This window comes from Branchiostoma floridae, chromosome 2 (assembly GCF_000003815.2).
Source record: "Branchiostoma floridae strain S238N-H82 chromosome 2, Bfl_VNyyK, whole genome shotgun sequence".
NCBI classification, from domain to species: domain Eukaryota; kingdom Metazoa; phylum Chordata; class Leptocardii; order Amphioxiformes; family Branchiostomatidae; genus Branchiostoma; species Branchiostoma floridae.
In genome coordinates, this window is record NC_049980.1 from 8,246,406 (window position 1) to 8,258,173 (window position 11,768).

The 11,768-nt window shown below is 43.6% G+C and overlaps 2 protein-coding genes across 4 annotated transcripts in view; both read right to left on the reverse strand.

Moving 5' to 3' along the window:
* On the reverse strand, positions 1–6,283 carry LOC118409390 (membrane-spanning 4-domains subfamily A member 5-like). Of its 2 annotated transcripts, XM_035810383.1 has the most exons (5): positions 6,103–6,283; positions 4,092–4,148; positions 3,636–3,755; positions 1,066–1,197; positions 1–615 (listed from the first exon to the last, which is right to left on the reverse strand). In XM_035810383.1, the coding sequence occupies exons 1-5, from the start codon at positions 6,277–6,279 to the stop codon at positions 334–336; spliced, it is 768 nt and encodes a 255-aa protein (XP_035666276.1). In that variant the 5' UTR covers positions 6,280–6,283; the 3' UTR covers positions 1–333. The 2 variants fall into 2 exon arrangements, with proteins under 2 accessions (XP_035666276.1, XP_035666277.1); XM_035810384.1 differs by lacking the exon at positions 3,636–3,755.
* A 3,325-nt stretch (positions 6,284–9,608) lies between these two features.
* LOC118409393 (mediator of RNA polymerase II transcription subunit 15-like) overlaps positions 9,609–11,768 on the reverse strand; it is a 4,393-nt gene continuing 2,233 nt past the window's right edge. Inside the window, exons 1-5 of one of the 2 annotated variants that reach the window (XM_035810387.1) lie at positions 11,726–11,762; positions 11,308–11,440; positions 10,958–11,119; positions 10,179–10,539; positions 9,609–9,938 (exon numbers count right to left, since the gene is read on the reverse strand). In XM_035810387.1, coding sequence (XP_035666280.1) covers positions 9,640–9,938; positions 10,179–10,539; positions 10,958–11,119; positions 11,308–11,440; positions 11,726–11,727 — 957 coding nt within the window. In that variant the 5' untranslated portion in view covers positions 11,728–11,762 and the 3' untranslated portion in view covers positions 9,609–9,639. Of the gene's footprint in view, positions 9,939–10,178; positions 10,540–10,957; positions 11,120–11,307; positions 11,441–11,725; positions 11,763–11,768 lie in introns of those variants that run through there. The other variant, XM_035810386.1, reaches the window with a different exon arrangement.

Consider the following 11,768-nt stretch of genomic DNA (forward strand, 5'->3'; position numbering starts at 1 on the left):
AGTCTGGAACCATATGCACCATCCGTCGACTTGATATCCCAAATACCGTGGGGATTTTTTTAAGAACGGATATAGGTTACCCCGCGGATAAAGGTGACCTACCGTTATCGCAATAAACTAAATCAAAATCTTTTCTGTAGCAAACCGCATCGCTAACAGCGGTTTTATCTCTAGTAGTCCACCTGACATGTATGCACTGCGGTTTTCATAGTCTCTACACACAACCAAACTGATTCTAGACCCGACCCATCTTTAGCAGTACTAGATGAGATACTAGTAGTTGTTTCTAATTTCCATTATTTATCGTTGAGAGGGACATCATCATCCTGCGTCTTAAAAAGTCTGGTTCACGGCAGGAGCTCCGGGATCGGTAGGCTGGTAACGTGGAGGCAGGGACGTGGCTCCAGAGGGAAGGGCCGCGGCTCCAGGGGGAAGGGCCGTGGCTCCAGGGGGAAGGGCCGTGGCTCCAGGGGGAAGGGCCGTGGCGTATTGGGTCTGGTTTGGAGGGAGCGGTGTCATGGCTATGGGCTGTCCCCCCTGCATGACGTACTGGCCGGGTACTATGATCTGGGCCAGTCTGCCGTCTGCTCCCATTTGGTAGGCAACTGCTGGTGGCTGGTAACAGATCAAAATGTCAATGCATGGTTTCTATGGTGCTGTTTTGTTGACAATGGTTTGTGGACGAAATATCCGATATATGTACATGACAACAATCCAACGGAGTGGAGCAAGTATTGAAAATGTTAATGCCACGCCGTCCCACTGTTAACTTGATGTTAAGGCCTTTCACCTTGAGAGATCAGAACGTATGTGCGGCGACGGGAGGCCTCGATAAAGAGAACAGTCCTTGTCTCGATCAATGTTCGATTTCCATAACAACATCCAGACGGGTTTTGTTTCCTTTTTGTGGACCGTAACCTTTGACACATTGTAACCTAGGATTCCTGTCGCCGCACATGCGTCCTGATCTCTGTGAAAGGGCTTATTGTTCCATAGTCCGTCGAGTAACCGTTCATTGCAATTCTCTTCCACAGACAAAAAGGCTGTATAAAACATGCTATTTACCTGGTGACCCTGACCGTCACATCTGCAGCAGGGGCAGACGGCACAACACGTCATCACGGAGGAGGTGATTGACAGCCCAGCCTCCAGCAGGGCTAGGATGACCAACAGCGCGTTAATCGCCAAACGGGCATCCTGGGAAGAACAACGATTTTTCTATAACTACTGAAATGTCGGGATTTCGCTTTCTGATAATGAACAACAAAATTCAAGACGCTTAAGCATAAACTACTGGAAATACAATTTCGCGGGGATTTACTTTCGTGGTAGCGGGAAAATGGTGATTTCGCGGTGGCTTTTAAGTTCGCGGTAGCTCCATAGTCTGTAGTCTCATACTATAATGGAAAAATGTTCGCGGTGGTCTCAAGTTCGCGGTAAAAACCGCATTTACAGTACATAATATCACTAGAGATTAAGCAAACAATCCTTTGGTAACGGTTTGTTATTGCTATAGAGCTCTGTCAGGTACACGATCGAATATACGTTCTGGAAATATAGAATACAACCTGGTGTATTCCGTATCACCCGAGGTATCAGCCCGACCGCGGGTCGGATCGCTCGACGATCATACCCACCTCAGAAAACCCCTGTTTTGATGCGAAATGCGCCAGAAGTTGAACAAATTTGGTGCCCTCGAACAAAAAATGTTGCAACAGTAATGTTCCAACGTCTGAATCAGGTATTCGAACATTCGATGGCGCCGCACTCGGCCCGCTCGAAACAGTTCGATTTATTCGAATGGAGCCTGTGTGATACGCCTTTCGAACCGGTCTGATACGGAAGTTATGGCCCGGCCCGGAACACCCGTATCGAACGTTTTCGCGTCACAGATATGACATAATAAAAACCAGGAAAGCTGCTGGACCGGACGGTATCCCGGGAAAACTCCTCAGGGAATTTGCATATGAACTGAGTGGACCACTTTCTGACGTCATCAACTCGTCTCTTCTACAGGGGAAAGTACCTGACGAGTGGAAAAGTGCGATCGTGGTGCCGGTGCCCAAAACAAAACCGCCCTCTGTCGATCAACTTCGCCCAATTTCATTGACTTCCCTGTTGGCCAAAATCGCTGAAGGATTCATCACACAGTGGACTCTGTCTGACATACTACCTCAGATCGACCCCCAACAGTTTGGATGCCTGAAAGGGAGATCTACTACGCACTGCCTGCTGGACTTAACCAACGACCTGTACAAGGCGTCAGACAAACCGGGAACCCTGTGCTCATTGGTATCTACTGACTACAGCAAAGCGTTTGATCGGGTAAGCCACACCATCGCTGTAACCCGATTGATGGAGATGGGTCTGCGTCCGTCTCTTACGTCGTGGATCGTGAACTTCCTTACGGGGAGACGCCAAGTCGTCCGTTATCAAGGAACCCTCTCCGACAGTGCTACCATAACGTGCGGCCTACCACAGGGAACTCTTCTTGGGCCTCTGATTTTTGTGGCTTACATCAACAGTGCGGCGCGTCAAATCTCAGCCAAAAGATGGAAATTTGTGGACGATTTAAACCTGTTAGAGATCAGAAACCCCACCGTAACACCTTCGTCCCTGCAAAACGACCTTTCTGACCTAGAGAAATGGTCTGGTGAAAACAGCATGGTACTACATCCTGGAAAATGCCAAGTTCTACATGTGAAGTTCAGCAAAGCAGTATTCATACTACCGCCCCTCAAAATTAACAACAACGAACTACGACAGGTTCAAACCATGAAGATTCTTGGCGTCTTAATGCAGTATAACCTGAAGTGGAATGCCCACGTGGACTACATGTACGCTAAATCCAGTCAGCGTTTGTTCTTTCTCAGAAAACTCAAACACTTCCACATCGGAATTGAAGACCTTGTGATCGTGTACACCACCTACGTCCGTCCGATCACCGAGTATGCTGCACCGGTGTGGCATCCCGGACTGACAACATCCCTGTCCAACAAACTCGAGATAATCCAACGCAGAGCAGTGCGGATAATCCTGGGAGCTAACTACACCAGCTATGCTGAAGCCTGCTCACAACTTGGCCTACCCTCACTTCACCAGAGGCGTGAGAACTTGACACTAAAGTTTGCAAAGTCCCTTCTAACATCCAGCCAGTACCGTCATCTCCTGCCACCGGACAGACAGAGTATTAGTGGCAGACAGACTCGCTCCTCAAACAACTTGGACTTGGTTCATTGTAGAACAGAGCGACATAGAAACAGCGCCGTCCCATATATGGCACGCTTGATCAACACATAGCCCACCAATGTATGATGTTGTTGTAAATAGCTCTAACTTACTTTTAACGACGGTGTTGCGTATTATTGTTTTGAATTTTAAATTGTAATAAGTTGTATACTTCGCATTTGCTTATCCTATAATCATTTTTGTGTAAAATAATACATAAAAAGACTGTCAAGCAGTGCAATTCAGCCCTTTGGGCTGCAAGACCGCTTTTAATTTGTCATTCTTGTTGAAATGAATGAATAAACCAATCTACATATATAATGTTGTTTATTATGGTGCCAATATTTACTACCTGGTGTATATTGACTGCTATAAATTTTCCTTATATAGTTCAAGAAAGCTTTTACCTTGTCGTTACAATACCTGCACGGTATGTATAGATCTACGAATATCGCAGTGGCCGAGTACTGGAGCATGATAATGGTGAAGACTGCTGACACGATGGACAGGACCATGAAGGTTATTATCTGTAGAGTGTTAAACCAAACAAACAGTATAAGTTACTACATGCATTGAATTCTTTGTGAATTACAAGATGTTGCCTTTGATTGACACCGAATGTAGTTACTCGATAAATAAGGAAAATGGATTTGTCATGACAGAAATCTTAAAGAGACGGAAAACTAGCTTTTGCCATGCCAACGTGTCTCTTGAACATATAGATCTAGCATATTCTTATATTGCTAAATAGTGAAGAAGGACTGTTCATGAATACAGCTTCACGACTTTTCAAAAAATGCAGATGCAGAACACAGTGACACTTTCCCGAAAAAAAAAAGCTACCAACATAACGTTTAACTCACCATGCAGGTAGTCTTGCGGACCGCTGCGAATATGCCGACGATTCCAGTAGAAAGGAACTTGGCGTGAAAAACAAATAAAGAAGGAACGCGGTAAGTGAAGGATTTACTTCCATTTATTTTCATGGCTACCTTGTCCCCCCAACGACCTGGAGGTCAAGGGACTAGGTAGGTAGGTAGGTAGGTAGGATACACGGACAAACGCTGATTGTCTGAATAGTACAACACGGCATGCCCAATGGCCTGTGTAACGACACAGGCTAAATGTTATAGCCGCCATAGTACCATTTTATAAAGAATGTTTCTTTAAATGATCACTGACTTGCGTCTGTTCAATGTTCCCCTAAACTTTATTTTCAAACTGTATGACCATATATGTTGTTTGCTTTTACCAATAACTAGAGTTCCACGAACACATACCTTCGCCAAATAACCATGCCTTTATTCAAGACTTTAAGGTTTCATTCATGTATTTCTTAAGAGTACCTATTCCAAAAGCAATAGACTGCATGGACGTGTGTTTGCAGCGGTTGGAAGTTCCATTTTATCCATCCCAACTAAACTCGGGTAGTGTTGTCCACAGACAAACAAACAAACAAACACACATACATACATACAGACGCGGCAGTATATTAGGAAAACGGTAGGGGAACCATTTTGGAACTTAACCTTCCTTTCCACAACAGGTACTTCCCAAGTTTACACCTTCGTCCAAGTTATGCTCTTGACAGAAGACAGGCCCACACCACGCCGTTTTTTTATGTGACCTAAATAAGTATAGCTAGTTTCCCTGAAATTAGGTCTTACCCGAAAATGTAGGGGATTTGTAAACTTTCTCCGTCAATTATGTAAATAAGCCCATGATAAACATAATTAGCATCTCATTATATCAATAAAATTTGCATGATTTATTTCTAATAATGTTCACCATGCTTCATAATGTTGTAAGTATGGAATTCCCATCATGTACCACTATGGAATTATTATATTATCTCGTTAAATATGCAAATGAGGATGCCATCTGCAAATTAATTTCTATTGACATTTCTCTCTTTCTCATTTACATATGCGACAATATCAAAAGTCCTATCATGGAATGCAGTGGATTTATAAACCTTGCTCATTGATTATACAAATTAGCTGTTAATTTGCATAATTAGTATCTAGTTATGTAGGTCTCCACTTAGGCTATCTACATACCAAAAATCATGACGATCCCTAAACACGCTCAAATTTTCTCTATAATTATGCAAATAAGGTCGTTATTTGCGTAATTGATATCTAGTGATATTTCTCTCTTTCTCAACATATGTGACAAGTTTGAAAGTCCTATCATGGAATGCAGTGGATTTATAAACTTTCCTCATTAATTATGCAAATTAACTGTTTGTTTAGTATCACTTAGGCTATCTACATACCAAAAATCATGACGATCTGTCAACACGTTCTCGAGTTATTCTCGTCCAAAGTTTGAAATGAAATCGGCGCCTGCAGTTCCAAACAAGCCACCATGGCGCCAAAACTTGCATGACTTCCTCACTGCCCAAAGACGTATCCACTAGTCAAAAATCGTGAACCTGCCACTTGAGGATGATTTTAACGCCAACTTTGACGCTCCGCTGCAGTACCTCAACTTATCGCCAGGAGGCCCATTATCGAACTTGACCTTCGGTTTCCCAACCCCTACATAACTACCAAATATCATGCAAAACGATCGACAGCGTATTGAGTTATCTTGTTCGCAACCGAACACACACACACACACTCGCCCCGCTGCAGCGCCGACGAAAAGTGACAGGTAAACCGTTTTCAAACAATACCTCCGTTCCTGCAACCGCTACTCAAATACCAAATATCATGAAATTCGATCCACAGCTGCTCGAGAGTGACCAAAAGATGCAACCCGTCGACCATTACTCTATATGTTGGAATGTAATGTCAGCCGTCATGTATTAATACATGTATTACAGGATACACGTGTGATGTTCAAGGAAGCTTAAGGCACGAGCCTTACCAGGGCTCCTATCCATATTGGATATCCAGTAAAGCTGAACCGGTCCCGAAGCACGATGATGACGATGCCAAAGACGATGGCCAGACCTCCGCACACCACCTGAGTGATGGACAGGGCTTTGGCGGCGGAGTTGCCGAAACATTTCGGCGTGCGAGCGGGCTGCTGCTGCTGGCACATGCTGGTTCTACATGTAACCTCCAGAAGAATGGGAGGGGGGTGCGATGTTGTAAAGTTAAAGAAATGTATGATTCTGATATTGTGTTACATAGCACTATCAAATACAGTGCAGTACTCTGATTGCTACTTTGGTTTTAAATATGACAATCGTTTCATGGATGGTTTCCAATACCCTTCTATAAGCGTGTCTCTTGAGAACAGTATCGCCCTAACAACTTGACCTCACCACGCTTCTCTATAGTGGAATCCATTCACACAGGTTGCAGCGCTAGCTTTCCTGTGTTGTTTACTTTGTCGTTAGTACTGTTGTGGTTTATTGAACACGTCTTATGATATACAAATTTATCACACCTGCTTCGGGTACAGTGACAAATGTTGTTTTGATCCTATTTTACATGGTTTATGCCTAATTAGTTGTCCTTTCAGTCATGCTTAAATGAACATGGAAGACTTAGCAATGAACATGGCGTTACTAATTAAAAACTATGAAGGTTCTTCTGTTAACTCAACATGCCTGATTCATGTGTAAAGTTGGTGCTTAGCTTAGCGTTCGTTATTTATAGTGAAAATCTAACTTCGCGAAAATGCTGCCTAGAACAGATTAAAAGAGCTTTAGACTTCAAGTGATTGACTATGTGGTAAGATATCAACTTTCAATTAACTTCCGTGTCGATTGTCCCCTTTCCATTAGTGTCATGGCTTGAGTGAACCACCTACTTCTTCTTTATTCTACGATGACTGGTTCAAACACAAAATTACACGCATTTCCTTCATAATCATGGCAAATAAGAGACATACTAAAATGAGCACTACGTACCTGGTATCTGGTGACACGGCTAAGAGGAGGGCGATATAATTACGTGTATTATCTGATGTGGATGCACCGGTTGAAAGGTCAAAGCCCTCAGGTACTCATGGCTGAACGTACTATTGTCTCTGCAAATCTGGTAGAACAGCACACTGTTTATGTTAGCTTAGCTTTTGAACTTTTGAACGTTTTAGTCAGACAGGTTTTCCATGCGCAACACCCTCAATATCATACAAAACCTAGTGATTAATGACAGTCACTGTTTGATACAAAGTAGCATCTAGGTCATGTGTGATATCAAGGAGCTTGAAATTATTTTAACCTCCTTGGTGATATCATGACATGAACTTTATTGCACGACATTTGTAACATCCATTGGCATAATACCGGTCGGTTTACTGCAATTTCTCAAGCAATGCTAATTTGGCAAATGATCAACGCATCATTTTCTCCAGTTACATGTTGCTGTTACAGCTTACCTTTGCCACTTCTTCTGTGTAAATTATTTTGTCTCTCTGGTCCTGCTAAAAACACAATATCGTAATTGGAACACACCGCGGAATTGCACGGAGAACGGGCGCGTGGTTGGAAGGGGGTGCACTATCATGACCGGCCGAACGAAACACGGCACAATTAACTGCCGCTATGTACCTTTATACATCCTCTGTTGTTCCTTTCTTTCCTGTTAGTAGTTGCACAAAACAAAAATCTGCATGAGCATACAAAAGGTCATGAGAAAATGGGCGTATACTGACAAGAATTTTCATTTAATTTTGGTCCGTCACAACCGCTATGACGTAAAACTGGCCGTAGCATTAAAAATGGCTGGAAAATGGCGGCGTACGTTCAATTTGACCCATTCAGCCGTAGATCCGGGCGATAATGCAACGGTTCCTCACACTTTTACACGAGTTGTAGGTCACCAAAAGAAATTCAAGATTGCTGTTGAATCATGCTCGTCTTGTGCCGTGAGCACATGTGATTATTATCTACAAATCTGGCGATCGATGAACGTGACAGTGTGTTTGTCCCACGACGAGCTCGCCTGCCCCGAAAATGACCTGAAAACTTTTGGCCTTGTTGTCTTCGAATGCATTGTTATCGATGCTTTGTAAATGATGTATTGGACACCTAGATGTCTGCAGTGTGCATACCTCAGAAATAACTATTGTTGCAAGTGTAGATCTCTTTAAGTTCCACTATTTTTAATCGACCGGTATAAGGCTTATGACCGGTATTATGCCAATGCATGTTACATGGTATCTGTGAAAAAAACTCTACATGCGCGTTACAAGATAGGTGGCTGTCACAAAACTGATTCCCAGATAATATGACTTTGGTAAACAGAAGCGTTACAAAAGTGCACCATGAGAACGGCGTACCCAATGTTACAAAAATACACGTAAAACACTGAGAATGATCCAGATCCTTACATCTGCTTGAATAAGTGCACTCTCAGTACAAGGAAGATAAAGGGAAGTCCATGATAGTCTAGTAATAGGCTACTTAATGTTGTATTTTACTACCGAGTTGCATGAGTGACAGGTAAATCCAAACGTGATTTGATGGTTTTATAACCCTTTAATTCAATAAAATCTGCATAAATTAGTCTTCTGTGTTAACATTACACGCTGTCACCAATGATGCAATGAGAATCATTGTAAAAACATAAACAGCACCCAGACGCTAGCACATAGTTTTATATGCAGTTACAGCGATTAAGCTATGCACGAAAGTGCTGGAACAGACAAATCAGACTGTTATGCACAACAAGCTTCCCCCAACGCTGGATAACCAATGACTTTTTTCGTTATTTCTAAAACAGGGAACCAACCCGCTCCACCAACCGCGGTTTTATCGATATATAGACAGCTGGCATAGTCTCTGCACACAACCCAACTGATACTTAACCCATCTTTACCATTATGTACTAGATGATTGTAACAAAAGCAGTGACATAGTAAAGATGATTCGGGTTGTAAACTGAATAGCACTTACGTAATCACTGACTTAGTGCTAAGTAGATAGTTATCTTGTTTTTGAGGTCTTACAGACTGTTCAGAACAATACCTGGTTATTGACAATATTCGGCACAGGACGGCCGTCACAAAACTACGAATCAGTTGCCACAAATTACACATTGAAACCGGAAGACATAACAGCACTCCTCTAGAACAACGAGTATGAAGATAACGTAACTGCAATCTAGATAAGTTAGAAGACGGACATCATTTTGTAGTAGAATGTAGTTTGTACAAGAAAGAGAGAGCTGAACTCTATAGACTGATAGAACCCATGTTCCCCCACTTCATACCACTAAGTAAAATAGACAAATTTATATTCCTTATGTATTAAGACAAACCTTTACTTATAGATAAAGCATATCTGTTCCTACATTTTCAACATCACAAAGAAGAAGTCGAATTCACGCAGTAGAATACGATTCTTGAGTATTGTAGATTCATTGTATATATTCCATGTATCTTTTGTCGCGACCTGTACTGAACCCAGAGGGTATGTATGTACAATAAAGGTCTTCATTCATTCATTCATTATTCATCGATGAGAGGGACATCATCATCCTGAAAAGCCTGGTTCGCGGCAGGAGCTCCAGGATCTGTAGGCTGGTAACCAGGCGGCGGGGACGCGGCGGTGGGTTGGGGGGAGGTCTCGTGCTGGGGTACGGTCGGCTGCTGTTGGGGCTGCACAGGGTACGGGGAGGACCCGGGTTGTGGGGCGATAGGCTGCTGGAACTGAACCTGAGGCACAGACTGTGCGCGTGGCTGCTGCTGACTCGTGACTTGTGGCATGGGGATGGGGGTGGACGTGGCGAGGACGTACTGGATATTACCTGTAAGGAATCCAGAGAAGGGTGACGTTTCAACAAGGTATGATTGCAATTGATTCATTCATTCATTATCGTTCACATTTCATGATTTTCTAACAGTGGAAATTGAATCAGAAACGCCCAGCTTTTGCGTCGTACCAACATCCATCGGTGGATCTCTTCTGAAGATCTATGCCAACACTTCCAGAGTTGAAAATATTAAAGAGACTATCGTTCTATGATTTAGTATCAGATAAAACTTACCACCGTGTCCAACAGTTGGCAGTGCTGGGATCATCTGTGGCTGAGAAGGTGGTGCACGAGCGCCTCCTTGCGCCTGTTGCCCTGCCGGAACAAGCACAACGTTCCCTTGTGGCTTGGGACCCTGTACAGCGGTCCCCTGGGCAGCAACCATGTTGGCAGGTGCCTGAGTGATGAGTAGGGGTTGTTGGGCAGCAGCTCCTGGGAGAAGGGGCGCGGCTCCAGGGGGAAGGGCCGTGGCGTATTGTGGCTGGTTTGGAGGGAACGGTGTCATGGCGATGGGCTGTCCCCCCTGCATGACGTACTGGCCGGGTATCTGGACCAGTCTGCCGTCTGCTCCCACCTGATAGGCAACTGCTGGTGGCTGGTGACAGATCAAAGTGGTATATGATTTCTGTGTTGTTTTATTGGCAAAGCTTTGTTGGAGAAATATCATACATGTACATGACATCAATCCAACGGATTCAGCTGAAGCAAGTTTTGCAAGAATTGATGGTCCCATACTCCTTTAACAACCTCCCTCTGGCCATTCCCATAACCAATCCAAATTTGGTGCCAAATGGCTATCTTAGCATGCTGAATGCTAGGTAACCGTCTATTGTTATTCCTTTCCATAGCGCAGCAGAAGTGCTGTACGAGAACGTAACCAAGACGCCCGGTAATAAATTGGCCTGACTATGTAAATCTTCTAGCAGCCCTCTTCCATTAGGTCAGGCCTTGGCAGCGAGAAGGTATGATGTACGTAACATGGGCTAGACACCAAAGAAACAACCCGTTTTTACCTGGTAACCAGGCTGGCCGTCACAGCTGCAGCAGGTATCCTGACCGTCACCTCTACAGCAGGGGCAGACAGCACAACACGTCATCACGGAGGAGGTGATTGACAGCCCAGCCTCCAGCAGGGCCAGGATGATCAGCAGCGCGTCCATCGCCACACGGGCAGCCTGAGAAGTACAACATGAATAAACAAAATTTGCATAAAATAAATTAACAACAAAGCAATTGTACTTACTTAGTAGAAATCTGCAAGGTACATGACTGAATTTACTCTCCTGAATGTGTTTTTGTTGCACATTGGCTACTAGTTAATGTAAACTTAATAAGCTATGAATGTTGTTCGAGAAAGTTTTACCGTGTCGTTGCAATAGTCCTGGATCTCCCAGCACCATCTGTATCGATCATAGTCTACCGCAGTGGCCGCTAAGCCGAGCATGATAGAGGTGAAGAAGGCGGACACGATGGACAGGATCATGAAGGGTATCATCTGTACAATGTAAAGAAACGCACGAACAGGTTACTATTTTCATTGAAGTTTAGTGTATTACGATTTGTTGCCTTCGGTTGAATATGAATGTAGTTACTTGATACTGTCTTTTGAGAAATGATTTTGTCATGATAGGATGTCAAAGTCAAAGAGATGGAAACTGAATAGCTTCCGTCATACCAATAAGGTGTCCCTAGCTTAAGCATATAACCTATTTCTATTTTCATTTTGCTTCATAGTTTACACTTTCCCGGAGGAAGTTATCAACAAAGTGTTTGACTCACCTATGCATGTAGTCTTGCGGACCGCCGCGAATATGCCGACGATCC

What these genes read in the sequence shown, in the direction of transcription:
- LOC118409390 (XM_035810383.1), bottom strand. Translation starts at nt 6,279, where the DNA reads ATGTGCCAGCAGCAGCAGCCCGCTCGCACGCCGAAATGTTTCGGCAAC. An exon ending in GCAGGTATTGTAACGACAAG is followed by an intron (nt 1,198 to 3,635) that starts GTAAAAGCTTTC and finishes TGTTCTTCCCAG; the next exon opens with GATGCCCGTTTGGCGATTAA. An exon ending in GTGACGGTCAGGGTCACCAG is followed by an intron (nt 616 to 1,065) that starts GTAAATAGCATG and finishes ATCTGTTACCAG; the next exon opens with CCACCAGCAGTTGCCTACCA.